General features: G+C 39.7%; 1 protein-coding gene across 1 annotated transcript in view; it reads right to left on the reverse strand.

Moving 5' to 3' along the window:
* Positions 1 to 11,800, reverse strand: part of mthfs (5,10-methenyltetrahydrofolate synthetase (5-formyltetrahydrofolate cyclo-ligase)) — a 16,213-nt gene extending 4,413 nt beyond the window's left edge. The window contains exons 1-2 of the mRNA XM_046074850.1: positions 11,451 to 11,800; positions 6,108 to 6,372 (exon numbers count right to left, since the gene is read on the reverse strand). Of these exons, the coding sequence (XP_045930806.1) occupies positions 6,108 to 6,372; positions 11,451 to 11,561 (376 nt within the window). The 5' untranslated portion in view covers positions 11,562 to 11,800. The remainder of the gene's footprint in view (positions 1 to 6,107; positions 6,373 to 11,450) is intronic.
* Positions 11,801 to 12,994: the final 1,194 nt, after the last annotated feature.

Raw genomic sequence — 12,994 nt, forward strand, 5'->3', positions numbered from 1 at the left:
TGTAGCTAAATTTAAGGATGCGATTCCATCAGCTCTAAATTCATTATCAAGTCACAAAGTAATGGAGGACTCCTATGCTAATTTCAGTCCCTCCCAAATCGATCATCTTGTTGATAGTGCTGCAGGCTCGCTGCGAATGACATTCGACTCTGTAGCCCCTCTAAAAAAGAAAATAACATAACAAATACAGTTAGCTCCATGGTATATACTGAAACTTACAAATTAAATCAAATATCACGGAAACTTGAGAGGAACTGGTGTTCCACCAAACTTGAAAATTCTTGTTTAATTAGGCAAGATAGTCTTAAAACTTACAGGAAGGCCCTGCGCAAACTCAGGAACCTTAGAAACAACTGTAAAACCAGATATATGTTTAGACTGCTTTGCTTCCCTCAATCTTTACCAATAAACTTCAATAATTTTTTCATCTAAACCATCAACCTGCCTCTTAGACCCCATCCTCACTAGGCTGCTTTATCCTTAGTCAGCACTGTTTTAACAGATATGATCAATCTTTATTCAGTCTTTATTAACAGGATATGTGCCACAGCCCTTTAAAGTAGCTGTAATTAAACCTCTTCTTAAAAAGCTTAACCTTGATCCAGGGGTTTTAGCCAACTGGCTAAAAACCTCTATCAAGGAAGGCAAGGCAAATTTATTTATAAAGCGCATTTAATACACATGCGCAAATAAATGTGCTTTACATAAAAAATAAACATTACATGTTTAAATAATATGATGGAAAGAATTAAAATTAATAAAAATTAAGGGAGCAACAGAAGTAGCCTAGTTATAATGAAATAAAATCTAAGAAATAAAATAAGCAGCTAAATAAAGAAATTAAATAAAACAATAAAAGATAAGACGTTAAGGCTGCATAGATGTCGATGGCCTTAAAGAGATGGTATTCTGCTTTTTGGCTAGTCTAAGTCTAGCCCAAAGGGAGTTCCCATCTCCCACAGAAAGCTCTGCTCTGAACTGCTTGAAAACAACTCGTTTGTAGTCCAGCCATTTCCCTTCCTACACTGTGACGTCACAATGAAAACGCGTCATAAAGCTTGCCAAGTGGCTAGCGGGGCCAGGCACGCCCTCAAACCAAGCTAGTCTGAGGAGGCCCTTTGATTTTAGTTAAGCCCCTTTTCCACTGCACAGTACCAACTCGACTTGGCTCGACTCGCCTTTGTTTGGTTTTCCATTGTAGAAATGTTGTACCTGTACCTGCTTCCAGGTACTTTTTTTCGTATCACCTCACCTCGGTTGAAGTTCCAAGCGAGCTGAGGGATACTAAAATGTAACGTGAAAACACGACAGACTGCTGATTGGTCAGAGAAAATATTCACTATTCACTGCATCATCATTGCTTGCGCCAGACAGAGGCCAGCAACAGAAAGTTTTATATTTTACAGTTTTCATATGTAATTTCATCACTAAATCCACTTTCCAGTCACTAAATCCAGAAGTTTTGAGGTGAGAAATCAGCTCGAATATTTACAGTTTTATTAAGTGATGGCGGAACAAAAATGTGCTTGAATATTTCAGTAGTTGAGGAGCTCTGCAAGTGGCTGCGGGGGAAGCCTGTGCCAACCTGCGGGAGGAGCTGGCGAGCCGGCCAGCCGCCCGCTCACAGAGCCCTCTGCTCCCGCCATCACACAGACCGCTGCAGCAACAACGGCAGAGGAAAACATTGAACATTACGTCACGGCAGTTGTGTGTGGCATCGCTATGATGACAAGCTACGTACTATCTCTGGGTACTGTCTGCAATAGAAAATGGAGCAGGGCCGAGTCGAGTCGATCGATTTGCGCTATGGTAGCATTTATCGGCAAGGCAGCATAGATCGTCAGAACACCGTCAACAGTTCAATGTTTAGTCCTAAAAGACGATGCAACTCCGACTCTGTTTGGGCCTGGAAATTCACAATCACAACCTGTAAGTATGCTTTATTGGTTGTGAATTATATTTAAAATAAACACGGCAATGTAACTTCACAGACTGTTAAAGTGGGGAGTTGTTGTAAACGTTGGCTAACAAAGATATAACTATAATGCTAATGTTACACCTGATGTAAAATTTAGTTGAAATATGGTGATTTTTGTAGTGGTCTATGGTAAGATGTGGAACAATGATGTTGTGTGGTTGTGGACTTGTGAGAAACTTATACCATCTGCTAGGTTACGGTTGCAGTCTGAAGCGGCTTTGATTGTGATCACACTACCTTGTTTCTTACGACCCGCCCTTCTCTGCTTCGGTAGTAGTCCTTACCTGGGAACTGCGCATGTGCAACTCCCAACAAAGATTTTGTACAAGTAAGATGCATCACTCTGTAGCTCAAGAGCGGAGCGTACAACACATATTGTGAAAAGAGGAGCTGCAGCAATGTGCAGTATAAAAATATGGTGTATTTTGAAAATTAAACCATGTAAACCTGTTCTGGTACAACCCCTAATTAAGATTTTGAACCTGAAAATGAGTATAATACCACCTCTTTAATTCTCTAATTTTTGTTGGAACCAAAAACAACTACTTCTGCTTTGTCTTTGTTTAACTGGAGAAAGTTCTGACACATCCAGTCATTTAACAGAGATCCAGTGGCATAGGGAATTAATAGGGCTGTAGGGTGAGAGGGCATGTTGTTTTCCCGCCAAAGTTTTCCTAAAGGTAGCAAGTGTATACAAGAGAGGGCAAGGATTGATCCTTGAGAAACTCCACATGCCATCTTTCTGGGAGACTAAATTGCCAATAGAGACAAAGCAATCTTTGACATGTAGATGTGACCTAAACCAGCAAAGTACTGTATCAGATAGCCTGACCCAATTTTCTAGTCTTTCTAATAAAACTGAATAGTCAACAGTATCAAATGCGGCACTTAAATCTAAAAGAACTAAAATTGATAAATTACCTGAGTCAGAGTTAAGACGAATGTCATTAACCACTTTGATTAATGCTGTCTCAGTACTGTGGTTGGGGCAAAATCCAGATTGAAAGATATCAAAGCAATCATTAGTCTTAGGAAAAAGTTATGCTGCTGATAAACAATCTTCTCAGTGACCTTGCATACAAAACCCTAGCAAGATGGCTAGAGAAGGTCACTCCTGGTATAATACACCACAGGATTTATTAAGGGCAGGCACTCCACCAACAATACAGGCTACTTAATTTATGATTTATGCCACTATTCATAACCTGGAAACTACAGTTGTTTCTTTAGATGCAGAGAAACCATTTGATAGAAATTTCCTATTTACCCTTTCTCTTTCATTAACTGGATTAAATTCTTATACAGTTCCCAAGAGCTTCTGTCAGGACAAATAATCATACTTCTCCAAGCTTTAGTCTTCAGAGGGGTACCAGGCAGGGTTGCCCACTGTCTCCCTCACTATTTTTATAGAGCCATCAGACAAAATAAAAATATTAAAAGGAATTCAAACAGAAAATGTACACTACAAGATAAGCCTTTATGCAGATGATGTATTACTTTTCTTCCTAAACTTACAAACTTCTCTTTCTGAAACAATCACACTTAAAGATAAATTCTCATCCATCTCAGACTACTCCATTAACTGGAGTAAATCCATAGTTTTACCTGTAATGTGTGATTTCCAGAGTATATCTACCACACCGCTAAGGTCTGGGAATATTAAATATCTGGGTGTCAATATTTCCTCCATGCTGTCAGAACTGACATGGCTAAACTACACGCCTCTACTTAAAATCAACAGAGGATGACCTTGTGCGATGGACATCATTGCCCATATCACTCATGGGAAGAGTCTCCACCATAAAAATGATGGTCCTACCTAAAATCAATTACCTGTTTTCAATGTTACCCACCCAACCCTCTGCTGTCTGGTTTAAATCACTGAACTCAAACATCTCTACATTTTTGTGAAAAATAAGAAAGATTGTGGTGGTTTAGAACTGCCAAATTGTATTTATAAAATATATATATATATAATATATATAATATTACTTCCTGTCCAATAGACCAAAATCTATCTCAAAATGGATGAATCAAAGCACCATGGACCCACTCATGGATGGGCATAGAACAAACATTCTGTAAGGAAATTAAAATTTCTGATGTGCCATTCATCAGTTCCAGCATCAAACCTCATACCTGCTTTAAAAGCATTAACATAAGCAGCCTGGTGGGAATTTCTCAAAATATCTAGGTCTTCAACTATCCCATGCAGACTTACTCCAATCTGGAATAATCCTGACATCCTGCAAAACAAGATAACACTAAATTCCCCAGTGTGGTATGATAAAAGGGATAAGACATCTAGAGCATGTAATGCAGGGCAGTAACTTTATTCCATTCCAGGATCTAGTGGCACAATATGGAATAAGCAATAATACATTTTTGAATATCAACAGTTTAAATCCATAATGCAGGCAAGATTTAAGGATAACATAATGGACTGAGATCTACCTTCAATGATAACAGACTTTCTTAAACTCCTGCCCCCAAAACTATTTAAAAAATAAATAAGTTGAAAAAAGACGGTTCAATCTTTCTCCCATTCTCAAAGTGGGAGACCGATCTATCCATTAGTCCAGACCAAAACTTCTGAATGCAGATATGTTTAAATACCTTTAAAGCTACAAATCCCAATCTACAACTTATAGTATAAAACTCTCCATAGAACATACTATACAGGACAAAGGATGTTCAGAATGGGTCTTATGCAGTCAAACATTTGCCGGAACTGCTCAGGTAACATATCTGATAGTTACATGCATGCTATGTGACAATGTTCACCTGTTCAAAAGTTCTGTCAGAAGACACATGTGAAAACCTATCAATATGGCAAAGGTACCCGGCCCATTTTCCCCATCGGTCAGCGTGCTGGGGGACCTAAGTGACTAGATAGAAGTTGATTAGTATAGAAGTTGACACATCATACATGCTTCTCACTGCCTTATCCATCTCCAAGAAAACTATGTGGTGCCAGGGCCGTCTGGGGCATGCGCGTGACGGGAGGACTGGTGTTTTCCCTGTATTCGGTGCGCCACCACTGCGGAGTGGATCTTTTGGATTTTGGTGCTCTGATTTGATGCTCGGTGGTTGTCCGGAGATCCTGTGTGGGGGAGGATTGTGCGTTGGGGTGCATTGAGGGTTGTTTTTTGGCTTGTGCCTGCTCCGATAGCCCAGTGGTGCTCTGGGTGCTCCGGATTGTGTGGGGGAAGGGGAGATGGGGTGGTGGTGAGGCTTTCGGGGGGGTTGTTGGTGGGCTGCGGGTCGGGGCTGCGCTTAGCTGCCTCGGGGATGTGTGTGGGCCTGTGGTTCGGGGCTTTGGATCTCTGCATCTGGGGCGGGTCTGCGCGCTGGGGAGGAGCTCTTGCTCCAAACCCTGGGCTTGGAGGGACCTGGCATTCTCTTGCCTAGGGGGGCGGGGGACAGGGCTGAATGCTGGCTCCAGTGTGGAGGACCATTCTAGCCTCCCTATGACCTCTTTCACCTTCCCCCCTTCGATCATGTCTCACTACATACAGTTCTAGGACTCTGGGGGGCAGGCAGGCTGCAGGGCGTTTGGTGGGTGTCAGAATTCTGCACAGCAGAGCTGTCCAGGTGGAACAGTAATACTACTTTGGAGGCAGTGCAATCTACATCTATCAATACCTGCACCAAATGGAAAATACAGATAGCTAGCAATAGGCTCAACAGATGCAAAGTCAGTAAATCGCTCTGATAAGATACTTTGAACTTGCTCAAGATCACTAAGTCAAAGTACAGATTCACAATGACAGATGACCACCTTGTGGCCTGCCTGAGGTTTGCAACCAGCTCCTTTTGGCCAGACTAAGAGAAACTAGTTGCCTACTCCCAGTGCCAGCGGTCCCACTAAGATATAACTCAGAGAACTACATTACATTTATTCATTTGGCTGAGCAGATTCATTTATTATTCATTTATTTTTTCATCTGGATTATTTTCTGTTCATTGTGTGCATATTAAATAAAACTGGTAGATCTTGATTCAAATAAGGTTGGGCACCCCTGCTGTAGATGATGGTGTGTGTGTGTGTGTGTGTGTGTGTGTGTGTGTGTGTGTGTGTGTGTGTGTGTGTGTGTGTGTGTGTGAGAGAGAGAGTCTACATGCTTACCTGTAGCCAGTGCTTCCTCTCTGCTGTTGTCCTCTTCAGCAGGCTGTCGGATGTTCCAAGATGTTAGAGGAAGCATCTCTATGTCCTGCAGACTGCTGAGCTTCAACATGTCCATATGGCTGCTTCTGCTCTTATATCTGGGAATGAAGCAGCTTTTACCCCATTTAAACACGTCTCTGATGATTTCCTCAGTGCGCACCTCATCATCCATGTTGAGAAACACTGCAATCCGCTTACAGGACGCATACTTGGGGTGTCTGAAGAGCTAAAACAAATGCATACATAATCAGAGGCCAGAAGCAGCTGTAAAAAAAGGGCTGAATGATATGCAAAGAAAAAACAATAAAGGAAAATCACATTGTAATTATTTTGGTAGATATTGCAATTGCGATATGAATCATGTTATTAGTGGGAATTGTAATATTTGCATTTCATTTCACTTAAAAAATATAAACATGATGACAATGTGATTTTTGCTGCTGTGCCATATAGAGGAATTATTGGGTCAGAAATAAAGATAATTATGGCATTTGATATTCAAAATTTCACACTTTTGATTTAAGGCTTTCATTAAGTGGAAGTGATGGCTTTATACATTATATTCCTCCCTCCAACCCTGCTCAGTTGCTCTGTTTGGCTTCATTGCAGTGTGCACTTCGGCAGTCACTTCCCTTGCTGTCCATAATGTGCCTCTGCACCCCTGCCCTTTCAAACCCTACATCAAGCCTTTGGGTCAAGCCGCATACAATCCCCAATCCGTAATCCTAAATTCCCAATGCCAAATCCTATATGGCCTTTCTTAAATCCTAAATGCCAAATGCCCAATCATAAATCCTAAAATAAAGAGCGCAGATTCAAGTAGGCTAGTGGGTAAATGTTAAAATAAACGTAGAAAATTAAGTAGAATTAAAATGGTTAAATAAGAAATAACCTAAGCTACTAGAAATAGAAATTGATACACTGAATTTATATAAATAAATTGTTTTTACAGGCCGATGGTGCATAAGATGGGGCGACTGTGGCTCAGGAGGTAGAGCGGGTTGGCCGTTAATCGGAAGGTCGGCGGTTCGATCCCTGGCTCCCCCTGGTTGCGTGTTGAAGTGTCCTTGGGCAAGATACTGAACCTGGCGGCTATTCCGCCAGTGTATGAATGAGTGTGAACATTAGTTTCATAGAAATTTGTTTGAGCACTTAGGCTCAGTGTATGAATGTGTATGACTGGTGAATGCAGATGTAGTGTAAAAGCGCTTTGAGTGGTCGAAAAAGACTAGAAAGGCACTATACAAATACGGAGCATTTACATAAGATGAGGTTCTCTCACATGCACAAGTTTACTATGGTTATAATAAAAATATGCCTAATAATTACAATATGTCTAATAATAATAAATATAAAGAATTTGGCCCAGTTGGCAACAGCTGACCTGGTCCCGAGATGGGCTGACCAACCCATTTAAGCTGCTTAAATTGGGAACTTCAGTCAATATTAATCACCTCATCAAAGAGAGTGCAACACAAGCTGATTGTCAGTAAAGTTTTGTCAGAACAGAAAACCCCAATGGACCGTAGGACGGTGCTGAAATTAAACTACCTCTTTTTGAAAGGTTTAAATTCGGCTGCTGAAGCTGCAGCTGAGGACAGAACGGCCTAGTGCCGCAGAGGTAAGAAGAAAACATGGAAAATACAGGTAGCTGAAGTAATTTTCATGTTACTTCTGCCATTTACCAGACTTGTTTTTATTCATGTGTCCAATGTTGAGAGCGGTGTGTGAGAAAAGATTTTGCTGCTATGCTTAAATCCTATACTGTGTTCATTAACTAGGATGTTTCTGGAATCAGTACAGTCACAGGCCCCAGGGCCCCATTTGAGAAAGCGGAAATTCTTTGTATGTGAAAATTCTGAGTATGTTAAACCTGAGATGAGGGAAACTCTGGGTTTTCCGTTTCACAGAGCGAGATCAGATAATCCCTAGATTAGTAACTCTGGCAACTGATGCTGTGAAGGTTCACAGGTTCACAGGATGAGTTGGAAAACCGTCAGTTTCTCTCTGACTCCTCCCCTCCTGCGGAGCCTGAGGTGGCTGTCTTACACGCCGTTTCATTTCCTCATTCATTCTGTCGATATCAAAGCACATATCTGAACGCATTTACATCTTTAAAAACTTTAAATCTCAGTTAGATCGGCTATTAGTTTTTTACCCAAACATGATCTTGAACATGACGCTTTTATGATCAATCTGTCATCGATGTCGGACAGATCTTCACACATCGTGGATTTATCCTCAGCCTAGAATAAAATCTGTCCATCTTTAACGCTGTGACTCTGTAGACAGTCGCACTGAAAACACTTACTGTGAGCTACATTACTGCAGTAATCACTGTTTAATATGCAGGCTAACCTATAAAACTGATCAATGAACAGTAATCTTTCATATTGTAGTCACACTGATTGAAACATTCGTAATTATCATGTGTTTTGACAGCATTAATAAAATACAAAATGAGCAAGATTTTATTAATTTAAAATAGACGTCTAAAACTTTAACCTATTGACACATTTTCCACTGCAAAAAATTATTTATAGGCTAACTTGCTGGGTGTGACTGTGACTTTACAATCACAGGTTCACGAGTAAACTGTGTCATATATTTGATCTATAGCCTACCTATTATATAATCAGGTAGCCGATTATCGAGTTACAGCCTAATAAATATAGCCTTCCTATTTAAAAAGAATGTAATGGGCTGTTGCACTTTATCATTCATTAAGGAAATTCCAGTCTGGTAAATGATGAATGAGCAACGCTGGATAGTAGCCTAATAATGTTAACGCATTGATCCTCCACTCCTTTGTTTTAGAGCCAATCAGGGTCCATGTTGGCGCGCATTCATATTACTAGCTCCACCCGATTAAAATAGAGGCACTGCCTTTATTTACCCGTTGTCATGGTGAATCGTAGTATCGGAGCTCCACTGATGATGGATTTTTTTCATCCCCACGCACACGCTTCAATCAGGCTCAACATACTCAGAGTTGATTGAACTGATTGTGATCAGCCATTCTGGAACCGAAAATTCAGAGTTTCCCACCTCAGGCTAAGTCAACCCAGAGCTCAGGGACAAACTCAGAGTTTGTTAAGCCTGCTTTCTGAAACAGGGCCCAGATCTTCTAGTAAGGATGCTACTGTAGGCCTAGCAGAGGCAGGAGTGTGGTAGTTGTAGAAAACAGTGACACACAAGTGTTGGGTTTGTAATTAACTCTACAGTAGAGAATGACAGTAACAGCAGACAAACTGCTTAGACAGACAGCACACAGATGCCATACCATACTCAGATGGACAGCCATTATTTTAACGATATGTATAAACTTGTTAAACGTGTGCACTTATGTGCCAGTAGGGCTGGGCGATATGGCCAAAGATTTTATCGCGATAAAAAATTTCAAAGCATTCAATCGATAATTATCACGATGTCAAATCATTATTTCTTTCAAGTTAAAAGGGTGATTTTTGCTTTTTGTAGAAACCAGATGGTTAATTGTGGTTTTAAACTGTTCTTTATGATCAGAACATGACAAAAACTTGCTAAACATTGGATCACTTAACAAATCTGAGGAAGAACATTCGAAACAATTAAGACAAAATCTTTTCTTTATACGCTTGAGTAAAAATAAGTAAGATCTTTTTTCAATCCCTTTTCCTCAATAAAATAAATATCTTAATAGAAAAATGTAGTGCTAATTTGTTCATGATTCAAATGAATAAAATCTAACTTTTTAGTGTTGATATATTGAACATTTGTTATAGGTTGAAAATTGTATTGCAATAATTATTGATTTATTGCCCAGCCCTATGTGCTAGTCACATACATTAAATGTTTCATATGGCAGGCCTACTGTTTATATTATTTCACCATCTGTACACAAATGTAGCCTAAGTAGTCAATGTGTGTTCGTGAGTGGGGATGCGTGTGGCTACAGTGCCAGGGCTGAATTTGTGTTCCAGTTTGCCCCTGGGTGGGCGACCTGCCCCTATTCATATAACAATATTTCAGGGTATTTCTGCGATAATGAAATTCTTGACACTGCCTTGTTGTTTCTGTGTAAATACAGAGTAACAAGTGGAGAAAATTCAAGATTTTTTATACCTGTCTGCATTTCTTTCATCTTGTATAATTAAAAGAATGACAATAAATCATACATAACTCTATTACTTGAGAACAGTAAGTTTGTTTTCTATTCCAGTGTACCACTTCTTAGCTGATGCAGTGCTGAATTAGCGTAGAATAGACCCGTTAAGTCATACAATGAAGTAGAAGACATGCATAATAAATCCTTGTTTATGTTTTTATTGCATTCATCCATTAATATTATATTTTTGGTAGCACATCACAGTTGAGAAAAACACCGTAATCCCAACACCGTCAACTATTCAGCTCTGTTGATCAGCACTTTACCCCGTACGTACCCAGTATTTTCTGTATCAGTAATAATTACAAGACAGCAAACAAAATGAACACACAATCACAGCTGTATCTCTTTTTACAGCATAACATTTCATTCAGCTCCTCTAATTTGATGTGACTACTTTTTTGGCCTGTGTCTCGCTAGCGCAGCGCCATCTAGTGGCGGTTATCAAAAAACCCCAACGTTTTGTCTCTGCTGCCAATGACGACATCTACATAGACAGGCATGCTTTGCGGGCAATCGACTCTGCGCAACACCGACTCCACTGGAACCAAATGTCTTGGCCAGGGCCGTTTCTTGGCATGTCCTGAATAAAGGCAGCCCACACCAATTAGTGGCGATAAGGAGCATGTTGAGTGTCATTAGGCCAAGCTCCATTTAAAAAAAACGCCATATTAAGTATGATTTTGATTATCAGCAGTTATGTAACTACTAGGGAATAACTTTAAACTTTGATAAGGATAGTTGGACAAACGTATCTATTCGGCATTGTCTATAAACACCAAAATCACTTTATTTAAATAAACGTCCAACTTTCAGTGCTTCCCGATACGTTATTGGAAGACCGCAGGAAAGCAAACTTTATCTAACTTAAGTAAGAGCTTCATGCAGCACTAGGTGTACGCCGACTTATCAAACTTAACCTATGAATTTATAAAAAGTATTTTGTCACATTCAAACATATACATGTCTTTAACCATATCCAAGGCAGGGAATTGTAAAACGTTATATTGGAATTTTGCGTTCTATTTGGAAACGTGGCGGTAGGAACAAAAATCTATGTTTTGTTGCATAACATCGGCAAAGCTAGCAAAGGTAACAGCCTACTCTGTACAAGTAATTGTTTCAAAATCTTCAAACTGGCTTTATCTTCTCCTTACCTTCTGTGAAATGACTAGAGACTGTCGTTGTTTCTCCTCGTCACTCAGTGCAGCAACCCGTCGCTTTATTTCTTTCCTCAAAGCTGTCTTTGCTGTACGCAAGGCTGCCATTCTGCCTTTAATAACTTTGAATCAAGCTAACGTTGTCATCTGATTTAAGTTACCGAGCTCTGTGGCGTGTGGTGTGCTGGTTGTCCGTAGGCTAACTTACTGTGGAAGAAGCGATTTCGACTCTAATGTTATAGCGTTTTGAGGGTTTTTATGTCATCATGCAACTTTCCAGGAGCTAAACATTAACACGTAAGTTATGTCAGCACATGAAAGGTGTTGACATCGATACAAAAAAAAAAAAAAAAGCCAGCGGTGACTGTTCTTCTTCTTCTCTGGGTTTTATGCCGGGTCGCAACCAACATGTTCAGATGCATACCGCCACCTACTGTACCGGAGTGTGTAATATCAAGGTTTACTTCAGGGGGTTCAGTGCACCAAAAGGTAAATAAATAAATAGAAAACAAAACTCAAAACAAAACAAACAAAATTAAATCAAACAAACAAAACAAAAGGCTATATGTTATGATCTAATCCTGTAGATTTGAGAAAATTAAAGAGAGCTTTGCAGCACTCCTTTGTTTCCTCACTCATCCCTAAAATCCCTTCTAAATTCCATCCCCGTCCTTATTCATATATCTTGTCACGTAAGTCTGTTTCTCTCAGAATTGTATTTATTACACTTCATGATGACATGCTCGACATTTTCAGGAACATTACAAACCTCATATTTATCAGACACACATTTTGCCATTAAATAAAGCGTTGATTTTAACCCAGTATGTCCAAACCTTAATCTTGAAAAAGCCACTACATCTCTTCTACATTTCCCTTTGAAACCCTTCACCTTAATTGATTTCTGTATGCTGTAATAGTGTCTCCCTTTAGTGTCTGTGTCCCACTTTATCTGCCATACGTCACTCACTGCTGTTCTAATTAATGATTTGGCCTCTCCTTTTCCAAAGGGAACTTGCATTATTTCATCATCTTTTAATTTCAACGCTGTCTTTGCAGTCTCATCTGCTTTCTCATTCCCATCAACACCAACATGAGCAGGGACCCAAACAAATTGCACATCAACTCCAGCTCTTTGTATTCTCAGCATTATTGTACATATTTCAATCAACAGATCATCTCTTCCTGTCTTTTTGGAATTCAAACTATACAGGGCTGCAGTGGAGTCTGAACAAATGTCAACTCTCTCAGGCCTCACCTCTTCTATCCACTGTAACCCTAAAATAATAGCAACCATTTCAGCTGTATATACAGATAAATTATCATTAATTCTTTTACATATAACTACATTAAACTCAGGTGTGTATGCTCCTGATCCTACATGTTCAGTCCATGGATCTTTTGATCCATCAGTAAATAATAGCATATAATTATAATAATTCCTCTTCACATAATCTTGAACCAAATATCCACTATTATCCACATTACTTTCACTCCCTTCTTTCTTCTTCTCTAGAAGCTTCAAGTCCACATTGGGCACA

This window comes from Micropterus dolomieu, linkage group LG17, assembly GCF_021292245.1.
Source record: "Micropterus dolomieu isolate WLL.071019.BEF.003 ecotype Adirondacks linkage group LG17, ASM2129224v1, whole genome shotgun sequence".
NCBI classification, from domain to species: Eukaryota; Metazoa; Chordata; class Actinopteri; order Centrarchiformes; family Centrarchidae; genus Micropterus; species Micropterus dolomieu.